This window comes from Xenopus laevis, chromosome 6S (assembly GCF_017654675.1).
Source record: "Xenopus laevis strain J_2021 chromosome 6S, Xenopus_laevis_v10.1, whole genome shotgun sequence".
NCBI classification, from domain to species: Eukaryota; Metazoa; Chordata; class Amphibia; order Anura; family Pipidae; genus Xenopus; species Xenopus laevis.
The window spans coordinates 104,823,991-104,847,190 of record NC_054382.1 but is presented as its reverse complement, the minus strand read 5'-3'; the positions used below and the strand labels follow the sequence as shown (position 1 = coordinate 104,847,190).

The following is a 23,200-nucleotide window of genomic DNA, read 5'->3' as shown; positions in this document are numbered from 1 at the left end:
CTGTAACGGTTCAGCAATATCTAGTGGCAGCATCAATGATCTCTAAAATCGTTGATCAGTGGTTCAGTGCTAAATAATAATGTAAGTAATTAAATCAAAGAGTTAAAAATAAAGGTTATTTAACTACTAAATAGTCCTTCTGTAAGGGTGATGTAGCCCTGCTCACTTCCACTCGATCTGGCAGGTTTTTCTTTATGTTCAATAAGAAAAAATATCATTGGCTTGTAGCAAATGATTCTCAATATATACTGAGCTAATATATGTAATATATGTGTCACCAATCTAAAGACATAACGTAACACGCATACGAATACTGTCAAGTGAGACAGCCTGTGTCTCAGCAGTTGCTTTAAATTGGCCTTCCCATTGTAAAGCCAATTATTCTGCATTATAAAGAAGAATAAAAGCAGCCAAAGCTTCATAAAACATTTTTACTTGCATTTCATTCTTCCAATTAATATGCCAACATTGTCTATATGCTTCTCATTATAAAATGCCTCTCTTAGTTACAGACATTTGTTTGTGTTTCTTCTTTTCAGAAGGCGGAATGGATGACTACTACATGCAATCATGCCCTCTATGCAATTTGTGATGTGTTTACACAATACTTTGAGGTACTCAGCGATGTACTTCTGGATGATATCTTTGCACAACTCTACTGGTGTGTGCAGCAAGGTAAGCATTGGCAGGGCTTCAATACAATGTAATCTTTCCTACCGCACACCTGTAGTTCACCAGTCCTGCGTTTCTCCCGTTGACCCGGCCGGGTCCCTTAGCAACGCATACGTATAGAAAACGGATCCGCACACACGCTAGTTAATTCAGTCGGGGAGTATCCCCTTTTGTTTAGCCACCAAACATTCAACATTTCGGGGGGGAACACCCTTATCAGCTTGGAGCAAAATATTTACTTACAGATTTGTTTAGTCATTTGGTTGATACACTCAAGATCTAAAATACAGTTCAAACAGTTATACAATGAGATGTGGATGTTGCCTCTGAAGTCCCTATCATCGACATACTGAACAGTAACATCATATTCTAGATACAATAAAGGATTTCTGCCTTTTACAATATAAATAAATATTTCTTTTCATGTTCGGGAGCCCTGACCCCCAAGCCCCGCTTCCCACCATGGACTCCATATTTTTTCAAATCCTTTCAGTGAGCCTCTGGCTAGTAAGGTGAGTTTAATGAGAGGCAGATTCTGATTCACCAATGTTATCCAGTTTTGCACCGTGGGTGGTTGGGGTCCCATCCGTGCCATAGCAATTACTTTCTTAGCATAGTACAACAGTGTTCAGTATCTAACTCTGGCATGAATAGTGTATATGATTTCGTCTATGACTCCTAATATGTACACCTGTGGGGTCAGCAGCTTAGGGAAATCAAATTGATCTGCTAAGATATCCATGACTTTGGTCCAAAACTTGGAGACTGTTGGACATGACCAAGCCATGTGTAGGAAGTTTGCTCCTTCTGCCCCACACCTATGACATCTTGCAGTTGGGTTACTTCCCATGGCCTTCTATCGCACAGGGGGGATATAGAATTGGTGAAGCCATTTAAAGTGAACCAGTTTGTCGCGTATAGAGTAGAGATGACTATAACCTTTGTCTGTTGCTAACTCCCATTCCTCGTCTTCGAGGTCTGGGATGTCAGCCAACCAGTTTTTGATATGCTGCCTTAAAGGGGGGGGGGGGACACGTTTGCAACAAGGTCTTATATAAAGTGGATGTAGGTTTGGTTATGTTAGGAGACCATAACACGTTTCAAATTGTGGTTGTGAGGTTTGTATTGCAGATCCTCCAAATTGTGCTAGAAACACTTGCCACATTTGGAAATACCTAAAGTGAGATAGATTGGGTTCCGCAAGTTTTTCTAAAGAACTCATATGAGCCAAACGTGGCACCGTCTAGCACATCTTTTAATCGCCTAATGTGTTTACGTGGCCAGTAGAGAAAATCGGGGAATTTATGGAAATGGGGAAGGCGGGAGTTAGCCCACAACGGCACACTAGGTGTTAAAATTTAGGGATTCTTTGGATACAGCTTAAGTGCCAAATTCCAGGCCTTCCTTGGGGTTGTCATAACCGCTGGGAGTTTATCATGATCTGTGGTTGGTCCATATGGAAGGTGCCTAAGTCCTTCCAATGACCGCATAGCCAGCGCCTGAAGTGTTGTATTGGGGTTATAGGGATCAGGTTCGAACCACAATTTAAACATAGTGCAATTGGCTGGCTAGATAGTAGAGGTAAAAAATCTGGCAAGCCCAGTCCCCCATCTTTCATGGTGGGGGTAAGTTTCCGCCAAGTCAACCTGGGCGTTTTACCTCTCCATATAAATCTTACTACAATCTGATTGACAGTCTTAAAAAAACTCTTCGGAATATGAGTAGGTGAGTTGTGGAATATGTATAGAAATTGTGGCAGATACACTGTTTTAAAAATGTTAATCCTCCCCCTGAGTGTCAATTGAAGCTTAGACTACACAGAGAGAGTAGTAGTGAGAGAGGATACAACTGAGTCCAGGTTGCGTGGTAGAAAGGTGGATAATTCTGGGTTGATATTGACTCCGAGATATTTAAATTCCCCCACCACTATTATTGGAATCTCCTGTGATAAAGCAGGAAGAGGAGTTGGGTCTACTTGTAGTAAGGCAGATTTATCCCAATTGACCCGCAGCCCTGACAATCTCCCAAATTCTGTTATAATGGTGGCTAAAGTAGCTAGCGATGGTAACTTTCTTGTGTTTAATACAGTTATGTGTGTTTAGGCAGCCCACCATTAAGCAATAACCTTTTAAACAAGAAGGAGCTTTATGTCCTAGGTGAAAAAGATAAAAAATAATCCACATCAGTGGGATGTGTGACAGTTTTGCTACACACAGATTAAAATGGCTGATCGATTGTTGAACTACATTAGTGTTATTCTTCTCTTATGTCCCCATACACATGCTAATACAGGCCATAGATCTGCTCAGACTTGCAAAAGACATTGCTCATTCAGTTCACTTGAAGTTGGCCTGTATAATTGGACCAGTCCCAGGTTATGTTGCCAGGTTTAAGAATAATAGCACAGGATTCATCAGCTTCAACCTAGAGGTAGAGAATTCTCAACTCTTAGGGGCAGATTTACTAAAGGGCAAAGTGGCCGTCGCTAGTGAAAGTTCGCCAGAAATCCCATCTTTAGGGACATCGGCAATTTACTAACAGGTGAGAGGACAATTCGCTAGCAAAAGAGACCGTCGCTAGCATAGTTTAGCACGCTATCGCCAGGTGAATTTTCGAATGATCGTTACTCCGAAAATTCAGTAAAGTGTGAATTTTACAGAACGTTGCCTCTTTCGCCAGAGTTTACTTCGCCACCTTAGACCTGGCAAACTGCTAAGATGCAGCTACATCCTCCTCAATCTTATGTCAGTGACATCATATCCTGTATGCCGAAAAGTTATTAAAACGTTAAAATATTATATCATATATTTTATGACTATGTGATAAAAATATCCTTGGCACAAGTTTTCAGTCAGCTAATAAATGATATTGTACTTGCAGACAATGAACAGCTCGCTCGCTCAGGCACCAACTGCTTAGAGAATGTTGTTATTTTAAACGGAGAAAAGTTTACCTTGGAAATCTGGGACAAAACCTGCAACTGTATGCTGGATATCTTCAAAACCACAATCCCTCAGGCGTAAGTTCTCTATGTGCTTCCAAATCGTTCTGCTGGAGTGGCCATACACATAAGTTTAAAAGTAAACACAAATTAAAAAATAAATATTATAATACAGGAATGGGATTTGTTATCCAGAAACCTGTTACTCAGAAAGCTCTGAATTACAGTCTCCCATAGACTCCATTATAATCATATAAATGATTTAAATGATTTCTCTGTAATAAATAAACAGTACCTTGACCTGATTCAGACTAAGATATTACTAATCCTTATTGGAGGCAAGATTAGGTTTATTTAATAATTACATTATTTTTATGTCAGTTTAAGGTATGGGGAGCCAAATTATGGAAATATCCCTTATCTGGAAAACCCCAGGTCCCGAGTATTCTGGATAACAGGTCCCATACCTGTAACAGAAAATATTTGAGGAAGAAATGACTTACAAGGAGAGAATGCTGGAACAACAAACCAAAAGGCACTGGCATGTGGAATATGCTTATTATACTAAGATTAATCATTTGCTGAAACGGTAAAATAAAACCAGTGATGACAGATTTGCTATTAGAATAAGAAGAACCCTGTGACTTAGTGACAATGATTTGGCTTTCACATCCCGTACAAATATAATTCATAAACCAAAACATATAGGGTCAGATTTAAAAATGTCCAACATGTCCACCTTTCCATCCTCGTTCAAACAAGTGCTTATTACTCCGGTCCTCCGCAAACCCAGCCTCCATCCCAGCTCTCCTTCCAGCTACTGAATATGGGAATGAATTATATATATAGATATATAGATATATATATATATATATAGTAAGTACAAATGTATTTTTTTCTTGGCTATTAGGTTACTGACATGGAAACCTGCAGGTGGAGACACAGAACTGAGCTCACAGACTGACAGCAGGGATAAACAAGCGGTGAGCTTTCTATGTTTCCAGTAAAAGACTTGCTGCCCTGGTCTATTTAAAATATCATAAACTGTTTCCATAAATGAATTCCATTTGGGCAGTGTTACATGAATACTGTAAATGTATTAAAGGGGACCTGTCACCTTAAGAAATAATTCCAAATCCTATTTTTATGATGAGTCAAGACAAATAAACTTCACTGACACTATGACATTATTTAAATCTTGATTTGGTTTTTTAAGCTGGCCATATATGTAAAGATTTTTAAAAGATCTTTTCGTTATTGTGAGACAACGATTATCTCAAAACGATTGTTTAAATGTGCGATTTGTTTATCAACTAAAAAGACCATTTCAAGCGATATTGCCAGGAAAACTGAGGGTAGCTGCCTGCTTGGCCTTGCAAACATAGACAGATAAAGATTTTTTAACCTGGCTGGTCAATTTTCTGACAGATGTCTGACGAAAAATCGTAAGATGCACAATCGTTCAATTCCCACTAACTTCACGATGATTTGACGGATTGGTTGGATTGCGCTGAAATCGATCGTTCACCAACGAAAGATCTTTGCGTCTATGGGGACCTTAAGTCTCGGAATTCAAAAGCACAGCAATCAGGCAGATGCCATTTTGAGGACACTGTTATTAATGCAAGCTTAGCATCATGCCAAAATCTTGTTTATATGCAAGAATGGGGGGACCAAATACCCCTGCCCATGCACTTGCTACACAATTAGATGGTGAGGAGGGAGGTGGAGTGTGGTGAGTGCAATGAAATCTAGGAAGTGCTGAATGGAAAGTAAAAGTAACTGCCTGCTTCGACTCTATGCCTAAGGCAGGCAATATATGATTGACAGCTGAGACTTGTAAATGAGTTTATAACAGGTATGGATGTTATAATAACAAAAATAATTTGGGTTTCATGTTTTATTTGAAAAGGACTTTTATTATACAGCTTTTTATGTCTTGGTGACAGGTCCCCTTCAAGCAGCACATTTATGGATGATGCATTGTGTGTGCTCTAGTCTCCATTTATTAGCAGCTTAGTGCCATTTGGCCACATCCAATGTGATGATTGTCAGGAGCAGGACACATTTAGGTTTCTTATAAAGTGTACCAGGATGCTGTATGTGATATCTGATCCTGGAGTGGCTTCATGATGTTTCACGTGTGTCTATCGTAGGATTCCGTGTCACAGAAATCAGTCGATATCCATGACTCTATCCAGCCTCGCACAGCCGACAGTAGGAGAAACATCCCGGCTCAAGTTTCCCCAGTGGTCCAAGAGGACGGGCATTGTGCAAGGCCTGGTGCAAGTAAGTGCACTAATGTACCAGCTATCCACACTATTTACATACATATGCCCTTGGGCAGCACGGTTTTAAGGTAATTTTGCAATGTGTGACCCTGCACATCAACATTGGCACTTACACTGAAACTGCAAAGCCTCGTCTCCTGTTACAATCCCCTCACTATCCACAGCTGTCAGTGTAGGTTCTGTAGGTGCTTCTAATTTCATCAAAGAAAAAAACATCTTTATTCAGTTGGATCCTTGATAAATTTGCCCCAATTGTTTCATAAGATCTCCAGCACATCTTTTTTTTTTTTGTCTGTTTTAACCTCCTGATACCTCACTTGATGTACCCCATGGTTACGTGATCCATCTTGTGTTGTGTGTTGCAGGAGTGGTGGAGCAGCGGTTATTTGCAGCCTTACTCATTAAATGTGTGGTGCAGCTGGAGCTTATACAGACCATCGACAACATTGTGTTCTTCCCTGCCACCAGTAGAAAAGAAGATGCGGAGAATCTAGCTGCAGCACAGGTGCTTGTCCAATGTTTAAAGAGTGTGGGAGCCTGGTGCCCTCCTGATTTTGTTGTCCTACAACTCCTGTTGTCCTGCATTAGTCCATATACACCATACCCTACCCTACTACTTCATTTAGACGCTTATTTCCTGGAAGACGCATACCTGTATTTTCTTCCAGTCAAAAGCAGCAGTGGTTCATGGGTTTGGGTTTTTATCATAAAGTGTGAAAAATAACTTTTCCTTTCTCACGTCATACGTAGCCTCTTTAACATTTTAAATAAACAGGTAATCGTATGTCCAGGATTTATGCATGGCAGGTAAAATATTCTGAAATATGCTTATAGTGTGATATATAGATTTTAGTATATAGCTACATATAGGAATAAGTCAATATACAATATAGCTCTAAGGATGGGCTAATTTGACCCGTTTCCATTTGCTAAAAATTCGCCGAAATGCATTAAAGTCTATGGACGACAACATTTTTTTTTTTTGACGCGCAGCATTTTTTTCCCCATTGAAGTTTATGGGGGTCATTTCAGCAGCCAAACTCAGCATAGTTGAGCCTCCTTCTGCAAATGTAACAGCCTCTAGACGCCTCCTATAGCCTTGATGAGTGTCTGGATTCTGGATCGTGCTATTTTTGACAATTCGTCTATACAAAATCTCTCCAGTTCAGTTAAATCTGATGGCTGCCGATCATGGACAGCCTGCTTCAAATCATCCCATAGATTTTCGATGATGTTAAGGTCGGAGGACTGTGATGGACATTCCAGAATATTGTACTTCTCCCTCTGCATAAATGCCTTTGTAGATTTCCAAGTGTGTTTAGGGTCATTGTCTTGTTGGAATATCCAACCCCTGCGTAACTTCAACTTTGTGACTGATGCTTGAACATTATCCTGAAGAATTTGTTGATATTGGGTTGGATTCATCCGACCCTCGACTTTAACAAGGGCCCCAGACCCTGAACTAGCCCCACAGCATGATGGAACCTCCACCAAATTTGACAGTAGGTAGCAGGTGTTTTTCTTGGAATGCGGTATTCTTCTTCCACCATGCAAAGAGCTTTCTGTTATGACCAAATAGCTAAATTTTTGTCTCAGTCCAAAGCACTTTGTTCCAAAATGACTGTGGCTTGTCTAAATGAGCTTTTACATACAACAATCGACTCTGTGGCTTGAGTGCAGAAAGGGCTTCTTTCTCATCACCCTGCCATACAGATATTCTTTGTGCAAATTGCTCTGAATTGTAGAACAATGTACAGATACACCATCTGCAGCAAGATGTTCTTGCAGGTCTTTGGAGGTGATCTTTGGGTTGTCTGTAACCATTCTCACAATCCTCCGCATATGCCACTCCTGTATTTTTCTGCCAGACCTGGGTTTTACAGCAACTGTGCCTGTGATATTCCATTTCCTGATTTCATTCCTTACAGTTGAAACTGACAGTTTAAACCTCTGAGATAGCTTTTTGTAGCCTTCCCCTAAACCATGATACTGAACAATATTTGTTTTCAGATCTTTTGAGAGTTGTTTCGAGAATCCCATGCTGTCACTCTTCAGAGGAGAGTCAAATAGAAGCAAAACTTGCAATTGGCCACCTTAAATACCTTTTTCTCATGATTGAACAAACCTGCCTATGAAGTTCAAGGCTTAGTGAGCTTATCCAACCAATTTGATGTTGCCAGTAATCAGTATTGAGCAGTTGCATGCATGCAGCCAGTTTTTCACATTTGATTTAATTACATACAACTGAATATTGCTTCACTAAAAATCTTTGTTCAGAAAACCCCCCAGTACTCAGATGTTCCTGGGAAATGAAAAACATACACTGTTATCTTTTTTGTTGAAAGTGGAGTAAATTATTATGCAGGCTGAGAGGGGTTCCCAAACTGTAGCTCTTGTCTGAAAAGTCCAAATTTTAGATAAGAGCCATGCAGGAACCCAAGCACACAAAGTTTGAGGTGAAGGTTTTGCAAAGGAAAACTTTACTAAATGTATATAAGCTGTGCAGTTCCCCCATGACATAATAAGAAATTCAGTATACTACAATGCAATATGGTGTTCTGTACAACTGGTAAAATAAATAAAAGATAGATGTACAAGGGGGCGTGGCCTAACTGCCGATGTAGAGAGACGCGTCTGCTCAGAGCTCCGGTGCAGTTGCTCCGTCACAGCTGATCCTGTGCCCCCACGGGCTACAAAATTTTCCCTGTGGGTGCCCGAGTGCCCCCTGATGCCACTAGATGGGAGGCGTTAAGAAGTCAGCCGAAGCAACGACCAGCAAGCTGGATAAATATGTGCGGCATCAGAACCAAGATGGCGCCCGCTTGTGTAGGACTGACCCGCCACCTCCACCCCCTCCTGATCCGGCCGGACCTGAGCCTCCTGAGCGACCAGAACCGACACTCCAGGAGGTACTGCAGGCGATTCGGGATACTCGGACAGCAGTGGAGGTAAAGATTGATACTAGGGTGGAGGAGGTGAAGATTGACTTGGCGCTGCTCCGCCAAGATCTCCAAAATTTGAGGGAGCGCACAGCGGAGTCAGAGCGCCGGATTTCGGACCTAGAGGACGTTACCAGAGAGGTCCCACGCGCAATTGCTGATCTCCAGAACCAGCTGCAGCTATGTAAGACGCGGGCCGACGACCTCGAGGGGAGGCAGCGACGCAATAATATACGCGTTGTCGGCATACCCGAGAAACAGGAGGGAGCCACTCCTGAACTGTACCTGGAAAACCTCCTCAGGGACCACCTGGGGGCTGCTCAACTATCTCAGATGTTCCTGGTTGAGCGGGCCCATCGTATTCCATCGTGGCAACCGCCCCCGGGGGCTCCCCCGCGCACCATGATTGCCAAGATCCTTAATTACAGGGATCGCGACGCCATCTTGCGGCTGATGCGCACTAAAGAGGACCTCCACGTCGGAGATGCCAAGATTATGATCTATCCGGATTATACTATGGAAGTCCAGCGGCAAAGAGCCAAATATGCAGAGGTCCGGAAGAGGCTCAGGGATAAAGGCATTCTCTATTCTACGATTTTCCCAGCCAAGCTGCGAGTGGTGGACGGCAACAACACCAGATTTTTTGTGACGCCACAGGAGGCCATGGACTGGCTGGAACGGCGATAAGGCCCTCCTGCATCCTGCTCACCCCTTGGGGTGTACCTACCCTTGGGGGCTTCTGTCCACTCTTCAGATGCGGACTTGTGGCCTTGGGTTCGTGAGTATATACCCTCCTCCCGTGGTGTGCCAAGCAGTGTTCCTATGTACTGACCACCACTCATGTCTTTACTGGACAGTCTCTCATTGGTACCATCTGTTTTTCTGTGGGGACACTCACCAAAACCCGGAGGACTGGGGGCCCGTGCTTATGTTGAGTATTTTGTTTAACTACATAGTGTTTATGCTATAGTCGCCATGTCCCTGGCGCTGGCTATTGAGGTTTTGTTAGGGGTCGAGGCCCACCCCAGTTTCCAGGGTGGGCAGGGCGGGCTAGGGTGTTGTGGGTCTTCCCCAGGTTTTTCCCCCTTTCGCCCCCACCCTCTTACTTACTCGTGCAGCAGCGAGGTCTTGACATACAGTAGCATTCTTCTATTTGACTATGGCTAAGGTTACTTTGGTTTCATGGAATATCAGAGGCCTTAATGATAAAATTAAGAGGGCACTCCTATTCAATGCATTGAAGCAATGGTCCCCGGCGATTGTATGCCTCCAGGAAACCCACTTAACGGGCCAAAAAGTCCTATCGCTGAAAAGGGCGTGGGTCGCTCAGGCGTACCACGCTACCTTTTCCACTCATGCGAGAGGGGTCTCCATTTTAGTCAGGAAGGGCCTTCATTTTTTGCTTCATCACATTCATGTGGACCACTATGGTAGATATCTTGTCATGCACTGTACTATCTACTCCTTTGAATTTATATTGATCAATCTATATGTACCCCCTCCCTTCACAACGGAACTTCTGGATACGGTAATGCGGAGGGTGGCGGCTCTTCCATTGGTCCCTCAATGCTGGGTGGGTGATTTTAATAGCGGCATGACCCCTGTGTTGGATAGGCTTAATTCAGCTGATACTAAACCAACTAAATTGAAGGCCTGGTCGGACTCAATGGGGCTTCAGGACGTCTGGAGGGCCAGGCATCCTGGGACTAAAGTTTTCTCCTGTCACTCCGCCTCGCACCGAACTCTTTCGAGAATAGATATGGCCCTGATGTCTTCTGAGATGGCTAACAAAATTGGGCACATTCAGTATGGTGCTAGGTCCCTTTCCGACCATTCTCCCTTAATTGTCACTATACAACCTTATGCAGGGTCCGGGGATAGGAGGTGGAGGCTCAGCCCCTTGTGGCTCACGCACAAAGAGGTGGCGGAGAAAGTTTGCGAGACGGCAGAAACTTATTGAGATGAAAACCAGGGCTCAGCCTCCCCTTCTATGCTATGGGATGCGTTTAAGGCGGTCTCGAGGGGTGCCCTGATTCAATCCATTAGTAGAGTGAGGACTGAGGCCAAACGGGAGGTTCAGCAGGCATCTTGGGAGTTGGAGGCGGCGGAATTAGCGTATGTTGCGGCCCCCTCCCCTGACCTACATGAGGGCTTGATGCAGGCCCACACCAGACTGCAATGTAAAATGACAGCTGTTACCCAGAAAAAGCTACTATATGCTTCCCAGAGGGGGTTTGAGCAAGGTGACAAGTCGGGCAAACTGTTAGCCTATCTATCCAGAGTTACTAATCCACAAACAATCATTCACAGGGTAATGTCTGCTACCGGGCATCCGATAACAGATCCACGTGAAGTAGCAGACGTATTTGCTGAGTACTTTGCCAATCTATATTGTTCCCGGGTGTCTTATACTGAGGCCCAGCTAACAGAATTTTTATTGGATATTCCCCTGCCTACTTTACACCCTTCACATGTAGCGTTACTTGACAGTCCTATTACACCAGGTGAAATCCGCGAAGCTATAGCCTCTATGACTCCAGCCAAGGCCCCGGGTCCAGATGGGCTACCCTTGGAGTGGTACCGTACCTTGGGGGAGAAAATACCGGCCACACTCTGTGAAATTCTGAATCAGGCCAACCAAGCCAGTAAACTCCCACCCTCCTTTGCTAATGCGCTTATTGTTTTGATCCATAAGGAAGGGAAAGATCCGGAGCAATGCGGTTCATACCGTCCCATTTCTCTAATAAATGTAGATGCCAAAATCCTGGCGAAGGTGCTGGCGGTCAGATTGCAACAGGTTATTACTCAGTTAATTGAGCCTGACCAGACCGGTTTTATGCCCAAGAGGTCCACAGATGTTAATTTAAGACGGCTCTATTATAATTTGCAGGTCCCTCATGACAACCTGGGCTCCAGAGTGGTAGTTTCTTTAGATTCCGAAAAGGCATTTGATTCTATTGAATGGCCATACTTGTGGGCTGTGTTGGAGTCCTTTGGTTTTGGTAAACAATTTATTAAGTGGATCAAGTTGCTTTACAGTCATCCCACGGCTCAGGTCTTAGTGAATGGCTTTGTCACTCCGTCCTTTCCTCTGGGCAGGGGGACGCGACAGGGCTGCCCCCTGTCGCCCCTCCTGTTTGCTTTGGCGATAGAGCCACTGGCCACTCAATTTCGCATTTCCACTAATCTCATTGGTCTTAAGTATGGCCGCATAGAGGAAAGAATCTCACTATATGCGGACGATGTATTAATTTATTTGGCAGACCCTGGTCCCTCTCTAACGGAAGTGTTAAACATCTTTGCCCGATTTACAATCTATGCCGGCCTCCGTATCAATTGGACTAAGTCTGTGATCTTTCCACTGGACCCGGGTTTAGACCCCCAGCTAGCGGCTGACTCCCGCCTCAAGTGGGTTGATTCATTTAAATATTTGGGGATCACCATCCATCTGGATCCAGAACAATTTGTGCCCTTGAACATTTCTCCCATTAATCATCAGCTAGCCACGGTGTTACAGGCTTGGGGTAATCTCCCTTTAACACTCTGGGGCAGGATCAATATTGTGAAAATGGTCTATCTACCCAAGTACTTATATCTATTTCATAACTCCCCAACGGTTATACCCAAGCAAACCTGTAAGGCCATACAGGCTCTGATTACCCCCTTTCTCTGGTGTAACAAAGCTCCTAGAATCTCGTCACTCAAGTTGATGGCCACGTCAATGAATGGAGGATTGAATCTCCCTAGTTTTCATGACTATTATATTGCTAGTCAGCTTAGTTATATTAACTGGTGGTTAACGCAGGATTTGAGTAATCCTAATGTACCTCTACAGGCCCGTCTAGTGGGATCCCTAGAAGCCCTTCGTAATTGCATCCTCAGGAAACCAAGGGACTCGCCTGCACTGCCCCCTTGCATGGTAGCCCCCCGTGCGGCTGGGTTAGTTGCTCTGAGAACACTCAAAATGCCATCCCCTATCCTGTCTCCAAGGCTGCCTCTCTGGAGGAATTCACACCTCCAGCACTTCCTTCCATCAGAGGCCATGTGGTTCTGGGCCCAGCATAATGTCAAATACCTGGGGGATATTGTGTGTAATGGGAGATTCATGGATATGGTTCCGTTGAGGGATCAGATGGGCGTTCCAGACCTCCCTATGTACCGTTATTTACAGCTGAGGCATATGTTTAGGGCACAATTCGGGTCTGGGGAGTTGGTCTTGGGGGATCCTTCCCTTTTGGTCCAACTGAGGAAGGAGGACCCAGTTAAAATGGTTTCCAGGCTTTATGCCTGTCTGCAATCCTCCAGGTCCCCCCCTTTCCGCTCCCTTTTCAGTCAGTGGCAGGCTGATATCCCCAGTTTAACTGAAGAGCATTGGGAGGAAGTAACGGATAGGCTCTACCAATTCCTAATAAGCACCAGGGACAGACTTATTCAGTACAAATTTTTAATGAGGATTTACTTGACCCCGAATAGACTTCATCGAATGGGGAAAATACCCCTTCCATTGTGTAAAAGGTGTGGGGATAGTGATGGCTCTCTCTGGCATATGATCTGGACGTGCCCTATAATAGCTAGATACTGGGCTAAGGTGGTAGGCTATATTGTTGATACGCTGCAGTTACCCCCTCTGAAATCACCGGAAATTTGCCTCCTGGGTCTGTTAGACGATCTGATACCGGCCAGTAATACCAGGGTTCTGGTGAGGACATTGCTATTTTATGCTAAAAAGGTACTTGTACTGCATTGGATGGCCCCTGCTCCACCCAAGAAAGCGATCTGGTTTGCTTATGTTAATAAGATGCTGCCTCTAATAAAGTTGACCTACGAGGCTAGAGGGCAACCCGACAAATTTGGTAGGATATGGGGTGTCTGGATGGAGACACATATGTTAACTTTGCCATAACTGTGTGGTCCTTATATTGCTGTACTTTGACGGATTGTGATGTCATGACTGCTGCTGTATTATTATTTTATTTTCTGCTTTCTTGTATCTGTTCCCCCTTCCCTTCCTTTCTGTATTCCCCCCCCCCGTTTTTTGAAAATTCAATAAAAAGAACACCTGTTAAAAAAAAAAAAAGATAGATGTACAAATGTGATGCTGCCAATAGGAACCATGCCAAGAGCTGACTGACCACTACATTGTGTTTTTCCACCACTACAGAGGGATGCGGTGCATTTGGATGTTCACGTTGACACTCAGGATCAAGGCATGTATCGCTTCCTCACATCTCAACAGCTCTTCAAACTCCTGGACTGTCTGCTGGAGTCTCACCGATTTGCAAAGGCCTTTAATTCCAACAATGAGCAAAGGACTGCCCTGTGGAAGGCAGGTGAGTGTGGGGGCTCTCCAGGCAAAGCTAATGACGGGACTTAAGCTGGCCATAGACATACAGATGTAATCGGACGAATCCTCGATTTGTGCGATTTTCGGACTGTGTGTGGAGTGTCTCGACATTTTTCGTGCCATGTCGATCGGTCGTTCAGTTTATCGGACAGCTGCCGATAATTTCTCTGCATGTATTGCCAATCTGACGATATCAGTGGGAGACTGTCACCAGGTTTTGTCGGATATAACTTTTGTACGATTGCTGTTCGGGGCAGAACATCGTCTGATCTGTTCTTTTACTACTTTATTTGATCTGATTAGTTAGTGGCAGGTCAGGAGATGGGGATGTCCTGTCATTCGTCCGATATGAAGGTAAATCTGCACATCTATGGCCAGCTTTACACAAAAGAAGGACTCCGCAGCCTAAGGATCAGTTATAAACACCGGGCAAAAATGCACCTGTGCTTGAACCCATGGCAACTAATAATGTTTTTTTTTTTTATTATTCTACTTGTAGCTGGCTGAAAAAAACTACCCTGATTTCAAGTTTTCCTGCATTTTACATTTCTTATTTCTGGTCCCACCCGTTTATAATGCATTTGAATGGGTGCATTTCCTTGATTTTAAGTAATGTTTTAGGCTGCCCCTTATACAGTCCTGCACAAATCACTTATTGCATTAGGACAGAGAGTCTTGCACACACCCCCCATAGTGTAACATTAATGCTGCAAAGCTTAACCCTTGTTATTAATACAGTAAATATTATATCTCGGTAAAACTGACTCCTGTGCTTATATCCTTTCAGTACGGAAAAAGTTACTTTTAATACATTTCCCTGATTTTACATTTTCCCTGGTTTCTTTTTTACCTGCTCCCCTGCAAATTAGTGCAGTGTGGGTATGAGGCCCTGCTACATCTCATACAAATCAGTTGTTCTTGTGGGCTTATATATATGTATGGCATAAATATGAATTTTGTTTTTTTTTTCCCATTAGGCTTCAAAGGGAAATCAAAACCCAATCTCCTGAAACAAGAGAGCAGCAGCCTGGCCTGTGGCTTACGCATTCTGTTCCGCATGTACATGGACGACAACCGAAGCGATGCCTGGGATGAAGTTCAGCATCGATTGCTTAAGTGAGTTTAATGCCGCCAGCATAAGAAAAGTCCTATACCAGTGATTTCATTAGATATTGTGCGCACAACAAGTACATTCTTTGTTTGAATTCAAGCATAGGTGTGGGTACTGACATACTACTACCTTTCCTGAGGATTCTCCCTTCTGTTTAACTGTCTAAGTGCTGTGGCTACTGCTACTGTTAAAGCGGGTCTTCTTCTCTTATGAACACAGATGGAGGGAAGGGAGAAGTCTCCTAGAATGTGAATTACATGACAACTTTAAAATCAATGAGAATGTGACATAAATGTAGAGTTACAAGTTTGTTGCAAAAAATGGTGCAGCAAAGTTACTGATGTGCAATTTTCTTCCCCCCCCCCAGTGTTTGTAGAGAGGCCCTGAGTTACTTTCTGACCCTGACATCTGAGAGTCACAGAGAGGCCTGGACTAATCTGCTGCTGCTCTTCTTAACCAAAGTCCTGAAAATTAGTGATGAACGGGTAAGTATTCAGCATGCACCAAGGTTTTCATTGATTCAATAGCCCCGTGATTATTTCATTGATCATAATGAGTTTCCTAAGACACACAGCATGAGAAAAATAGTTTCAAGGCAAAGTAAACACTGTAATGCAGGAGCGCCCAATTACTATTGGGCTATTACTACATCCATAAAAACATTTTGTTTCATTGAAAACATTTCTTACATATCATATTGATTAATGAGCAAATGTAACTTTAATAAATAAACTGTGTAAAGACAAAAAAGCAGGGAGCACTCACGGACCCTTTGATGAATCTCTGCTGTGCTACTATGTAAACCACTCCCGATGCGTGAAGATTCCAACAATATTATTTCGACACGGAGCACCAGCGGCTTTAAAACATCCTTTTATTTGAAACTCTTTAAAACATCAGACAGAGCGCATAAAACCCAAATGCTTGACATGTTTCGTGGACAAAACCACTGCCATGGGTGGCTTGGGAAATTAAATATTTACAACCCTGGAGTAAAGTGGTCAGACAGGATGGGTCAACAAGACTTGAATGGAGAAGTGCAGTTGCCCAAAATAACCTTGGAGAAAGAAGATAAACAGTTAAATTGACTCCTCCTCCATAAGCCTTATGCAATTAAAATAGCTTTTCAGGAAGTGGTTTTGTCCACGAAACGCATCAAACAAATTGGCTGTTATGTGCTCTCTCTGATGTTTTAAAGATTTTCAAATAAAAGGATGTGTTTTTTTTTTTTGAAAATGTTTTATTTGATTTTCATATTAAAGTAATAACATTATGACAGCAAATATTATGCAGATGAAGAAAGACGTATTCAATATGATGGCATAGTGAGATTGAAAACGGAATACTATTTTAAGAGACTGTAAAAGGATGTTTTAAAGCCGCTGGTGCTCCGTGTCGAAAGAATATTAATAAATAATAAATATCTGCATGAAATAGGAGGGTGATATAGACATAGAGATATAGACAGTGTCTGATCACCAGCTAAAGGTCTACATTGAGAATAAAGATTTGGACACTTTTCTTCTGTTCCAGTTTAAAGCTCATGCGTCATTTTATTACCCTCTGCTCTGTGAGATAATCCAGTTTGACCTCATCCCGGAGCTGCGCACTATACTACGGAGGTTCTTCCACCGGATCGGCCTTGTTTTTAAAATCTCTATCCCACAAGAGCAGGAACCCCAAAGAGTAGAGGAAAAGTTGGAAGCAACTGACTCGCCGTATCCAGAAGGGAGGAGGAAGGAGACCGCCCAGCCAGCAAACTTTTGAACTAAGACTCGTTTTCTACCACTGTTTGATTGGCTCTGTAGCATCGGCCACTTTGTGACTTCACAACACTTCAGACTGTGTGTTAGGGGTATCCATTCTCTCTCTGTCTTTCCTTCTTTCCATGACCGGATCACTTCCCGCACAGAGCTGGGGTTTCACCGTTAAAGGCTTTGGCACCATGAAATGATGGGGGGAGCAGTATATAGTAAGGCTTATTTGTGTGGGGAAAAGATGTAACATTTTTGTGGTCCCAATTAATGTTTTAAACTGAGCAAATTAACTCTTTATTGTGGGAAGATCCATAAAGAACCAAAAATGGCCATTTCTGTTGCACTCTGTACGTCTGCAGCTCCATAACAGAAACCTCCATAGAACACTACATACAGATCTTCCTGCAATATTTTATTTACAAATTTTTCACTGATTTACTGCAAATCCCATTATTTTATTGTCCATGGAATGCACTCATTTTTTTTTTGTTGAGATTTAAGATGTATTTTTTTTTTTTTTTTAGTTTTTTCTGTAATTCTATTTTAGCCCTAATGTAACTGCTGCTGACTTTCCCAAGCAGAGGACGATGACAAGACATTGGAATTAATGATCTATACAAATAATAATGGTAGGGCTTGGAATAAACAAAGAGCAATGGAATATATAAATATAAATGGGTCTCCTCTGGTGGGCTGGAATCATTTGGCAAGCCCTGCTCTCGTCTGCTGTTCAAGTTACGTTATTTTGTTTGATGTAGATTTCACTCTGTACAGATATTAATGTTATATTAACGTAACGGATCTGCCTCGGTTTGGCCTGAGGAAAGGGAAAGCGATTAGGAGATATCGCTACTGTGAATGGCGGGAAAGGGGAAACGGTTGCAGTTGATGAGCATTCCTTATTGCAGTGGATGTAGAATTACTGGACAAATGTATATGGTACAGACCTGTAAAGTTTTCTATGTAAAAATTCTGTACAACTTTCTGTACAATATCGGTTCTCATCTGGCATATTATAATCAGGTTCTAGGTCAATAAAGTTTTTGAATTCTTTCATCATTGCAAACTAAGCAATGTCCCAGTTCCTTGTGTGTACATATATATTTATTTATTAAGGGTAAACTATCTATTTACTAGGTTATTACAGGGGGTGGCCATTTTGTCTGGTGTTTTTGGTACAGAAGGGGAGAGGACAGGGAGCCTTTGTCTTTCACGATCCTTTAACAAGGCAAATTCTATCACAGTGTAATTTCTCTTTAGTGGATTTCAGAGAAACATAATCCCCTATATGTAATAAAAGGCACAACGTATGGCCAGGAGCAGTAACCCATAGCAACCAATAAGATGGTTGCTTTTAAACAGGTGACCAATAAATTCTACCTGCTGATTGGTTGCTCCTGGGCAAACTTAGTGCCTTTTATTACTTAAAGGAGAAGGAAACCCCCAGGGCGCTAAACCCCTCCCCCCCTCCCCTGTGCTGCCCCCCCTCCCTCCTCCCCCCTGGCCTACCTGTCCCCCTGGGCAAATGCCCCTAACTTTTTACTCACCCCTCTGCGCAGGTCCTGTCCACGGAGTACGCAGTCGCCATCTTCTCCCACGCGCGTCTTCTTCCTGCTCTGATCGGCGTTTTCTGGCGCATGCGCAGTAGGAACAGGTACCGGTACGGCTCTACTGCGCATGCGCCGAATGTCACGAAGTTTTCCGATTTCACTTCCTGACATTCGGCGCATGCGCAGTAGAGCCGTACCGGTACCTGTTCCTACTGCGCATGCGCCAGAAAACGCCGATCAGAGCAGGAAGAAGACGCGCGTGGGAGAAGATGGCGACTGCGTACTCCGTGGACAGGACCTGCGCAGAGGGGTGAGTAAAAAGTTAGGGGCATTTGCCCAGGGGGGAGGAGGGAGGGGGGGCAGCACAGGGGAGGGGGGGGAGGGGTTTAGCGCCCTGGGGGTTTCCTTCTCCTTTAACCCCCTACGAGTTGAATCCTCACCTCAATCAGCTAAACAGGCTGCATTTCTTTCCCTCATTCCTGGACTCCAGAAACAGCATGCACCATGGAGATTAGCAAAGCTAAATTGGGATTGTATGCAAGGAATAAGGCCTATGACTAAGTGCCCCTAAGGCACGAAACGCGTTAGGCTTTATTCTGATGTTTTTGCTTTATTAAATACTTTTTTTACTACGGAGTGTGGTCCAGTATGTGCCAGCCCTTCATTATCTATCTGCATTAATTGCCTCCCTGAGCTGAGGGTCTGGGGCTTGAGCACCTGGATCCCCCTTTTTCTGGGTAAGTGAACCCCATCCTTCACTGCATTCGACACGGAACGTTCTTTTTGTAAATTTACTGAATAAGGACAAACCTCTTAAAGGGGTGCTTCACCTTTGAGTTAACTTTTAGTATGTTATAGAATGGCCAGTCCTAAGCAACTTTTTAATTGGTCTTCATTATTTATTTATTTTTAGTTTTTGAATGATTTACCGCCTTCTTCTGACTCTTCCCAGCTTTCAAATGGGGGTCAGTGACCCCATCTAAAAACAAATGCTCTGTGGGACAACATATGTATTGTTATTGGTACTTTTTATTACTCATCTTGCTGTTCAGACCATCTCTTATTCATATTCCAGACTCCCATTCAAATCAATGCATCATTGCTGGACCCCAGCAACCAGATTACTGAAATTGCAAACTGGAGATCTGCTGAATAAAAAGCTAATTAACTCAAACACCACAAATATTAAAATGAAAATCAATTGCAAATTGTCTCAGAATATCACTCTCTACATCATACTAAAAGTTAACTCCAAGGTGAACCTCTTTAACTTTCTGCATTAAAAAAAAAGACAAAGCAATTTAAAATATTTTATTTGTTTTTCACATAAACAAGAGAAATCAACATGATGGCAAATACCATGCAGACTCAAACAATTTTTTTTTTCATACAATGGCATGTTATTTTCAAAAATGAAAAACATTGATGGATAAAAACATAGAAAAGCTAAAAAAAATACTAACTAAGCCAGTGGATGTAAAGACAATCAAAAAGAAAAAAAAAAGCCCATTGTTTTCGGGAAAGTCTGAAAAAAGACTGAGCAATGAAAACATTGCACATGAAGCTTATAGAGAGGAATGAGTGTGTCTGACTGTGACATTGTTGAAGTTCTACTACCACCTCAAAGGAAACTATCCTCTCTCACTACCCAAGAAGTAACCATGATTCTGGCTCTTAATTTGCACCTTTACATCTGATTAGTCTAGCAGACACTAACAATGGGGAAGGTTACATCCTTGTTACAAGCACAGAATATTAGTTTAAAATAATAGCAGTGTCTGCATTCTTCTTTACAAACTCAAACATTCACTTTATCAACTGAAAAATGTTTCGGGATTTTGCTTTCCTTTGAATCACTGAACTAATATTTAGTTGTTTCTGAGAACTGCTGCACATCTGTGTTACATGGAGTCCACCAACTTCTGTTTGAAGTTTCATTGTGCTGTTAAAGGACCAGTAACACAAAAAAATTTTGTAATAAAAAATCCATCCCCCCCCACGAATAATAGGTCTACCCTGCATAAAGTTTATTAAAATCCATACTTTATTGAAAAAATACTGTTTGAAAACACTACTTCCTGTGTACTGCAAAACGGCGATAAGGCGACTGCACTCTGCATCTTCCCCCTAACCCGACTTCTGCCAAAACCGGAAGCTAAGCGCTACAACTGTGACAGCAGCCTATGGAAAACCTGTTTATGTTCCATATCAGCCAAATGCATATCTTTCCTTTGTATGAGAGCACTCTAAGACAGCATGTTTATGCCTGACCTGTTGTATATGTTATATTCTAGTTAGGTTTATTAAGCCCAGAGTCCGCAGCAGCTCCGACTATTATTAATAGTGAGTAATGCCTTCCTACCTCAGCTAATTTTCACACAGTGCAACCATTTCCCGTCACAGAGAGGCCCCTGACATCATTCCCTCCATTCCGCGCGATTCTTCTATTTCCGTTGTCCCTGGATAGTGACTTTCCCATAGCAAACATGGCGTCTGTAGTTGGAATCGTCACGGCGTTCCGCCAATCAGAAGGGTGGTTGTCAGTGCGAGTCAGCTGAGCGTAGACAGGAGGTAATAACCCGACGGAGAGCTGCTCGGTGTTGGACATGGTGTGCTGTACTGTGACGGGAAATGGTTGCACTGTGTGAAAATTAGCTGAGGTAGGAAGGCATTACTCACTAATGACTATTAAACCAAAAAAGAAAGCACTCGCTGAACTAGAACTCACAAAGTCCCCCCCCCCAACAGTCTAGATTGTGGCTGGTACCTGCGCAGCACGAAACACTCTTAGCAATAAACAGTTAAACTAAAAAAAAAAGCACTTGTTGAACTAGAACTCCCCAACCCCCCCCCCCCCCTCAACAGTCCAGATTGTATCAGATTGTGGCTAGTATATTTTTAGCAATAAACAGTCAGCGATCCCTCTCACAGGCTCCCTTCCCGTGTCTATAGCTTTAACCTCCCCTACTGAGCAGTACCTCTTACTAGGAGCTGACATGCCGACGGATCACAATGCAGAGAGGCAGGTCTAGACGAGAAGAGTCACATGACGAGCTGTGACGTCTCCTATTCAACCACACAGTCCAGCCAGGCCAGCGAAGCTGCGAGGGGGAGGGGGGAGGAGGCGTGCTGTCACAGAGCACAGCAGCAGAGTCTCTCCCTCCTGATTATACGGCAACCGAGTGCTTCAAGCTGGGCCACATTGAAGCTGCCCTATTGGTCTTGCCTTCATTCAACGCAACGGAGGGGGAAACACACTGATTTCGCTGTTCAGGAGCGGCCCACTTGAACAGGAAACAGAGCGGCCCCACGGGCAATTGCCCGAGTTCACAGATAGCCAGTCCGGGCCTGCCAGTGGGGCTGCTGTAAGATGCCATAACAAGTCACAATTTAGTGGGCTGTTTGGACCTTTGTGTACCTGAAATGCCTAGGCCTGTTTTGAATCCTAGTCCAGGCCTGATATGACCACTGCCTTATTGACCAGACTGTATGAAATGGAATTTCCTCTGAGACAAGGGGGGCAAACCTCTAAATGTCCAGCCAAAGAGCACTCATCTACAGGATATTTGAATGTACATTATTTTGAATGGTCCATTAACCTTAAAGGATGTGTAAACCCCCCCTCCACACACAAAAATTAGTTTTATACTAACGAATTTTTAAAAAAAAAATGTTAAAGGAATACTGTCTTGGGGAAAAATTTTTTTTTCAAAATGAATCAGTTAATAGTGCTGCTCCAGCAGAATTCTGCACTGGAATCCATTTCTCAAAACAGCAAACGGATTTTTTTATATTCAATTTTGAAATCTGACATTGGGCTAGACATATTGTCAATTTCCCAGCTGCCCCAAGTCATGTGACTTGTGCTCTGATAAACTTCAATCACTCTTTACTGCTGTACTGCAATTGATATCACCCCCTCCATTCCCCCCCCCCCCAGCAGCCAAACAAAAAAACAATGGGAAGGTAACCAGATAACAGCTCCCTAACACAAGATAACAGCTGCCTGGTAGATCTAAGAACAACACTCAATAGTAAAAACCCATGTCCCACTGAGACACATTCAGTTACATTGAGAAGGAAAAACAGCAGCCTGCCAGAAAGCATTTCTCTCCTAAAGTGCAGGCACAAGTCGCATGACTTGGGGCAGCTGGGAAATTGACAAAATGTCTAGCCCCATGTCAGATTTCAAAATTGAATATAAAAAAATCTCTTTGCTCTTTTGAGAAATGGATTTCAGTGCAGAATTCTGCTGGAACAGCACTATTAACTGATTTATTTTGAAAAAAAATGTTTTCCCCATGACAGTATCCCTTTAATGTTGCTGGTCCTTTAACTTGTTTTCAGTGGAATACGCCAATCCCCCCGCCCAACACTAGATGGAGCTACGCGAATGTTCCGAGTTGCACCGTTCGCCACTTTACAGCAGACGATACCATATGTATAGGGAAAGGGGGGGCAATGTTGTACGTGTTTGCCTCCCAAAAACGATTTTTTAACGATCGTTGTGTGTGATCTTTTCCAGTTCGCTCTGTATATGTAACAGGCCAACGCAGTCCAAATAAACTGTTTCCCAGAGCCACGATAGTTACACC

General features: G+C 43.1%; 1 protein-coding gene across 2 annotated transcripts in view; it reads left to right on the top strand.

Moving 5' to 3' along the window:
- Positions 1-18,125, top strand: part of LOC108695329 (brefeldin A-inhibited guanine nucleotide-exchange protein 1) — a 94,911-nt gene extending 76,786 nt beyond the window's left edge. For both annotated transcript variants that reach the window (XM_018223771.2, XM_041567916.1), the window contains exons 31-39: positions 540-675; positions 3,553-3,691; positions 4,524-4,596; positions 5,770-5,902; positions 6,270-6,409; positions 14,005-14,173; positions 15,165-15,303; positions 15,666-15,783; positions 16,832-18,125. In XM_018223771.2, coding sequence (XP_018079260.1) covers positions 540-675; positions 3,553-3,691; positions 4,524-4,596; positions 5,770-5,902; positions 6,270-6,409; positions 14,005-14,173; positions 15,165-15,303; positions 15,666-15,783; positions 16,832-17,065 — 1,281 coding nt within the window. In that variant the 3' untranslated portion in view covers positions 17,066-18,125. The remainder of the gene's footprint in view (positions 1-539; positions 676-3,552; positions 3,692-4,523; positions 4,597-5,769; positions 5,903-6,269; positions 6,410-14,004; positions 14,174-15,164; positions 15,304-15,665; positions 15,784-16,831) is intronic.
- Positions 18,126-23,200: the final 5,075 nt, after the last annotated feature.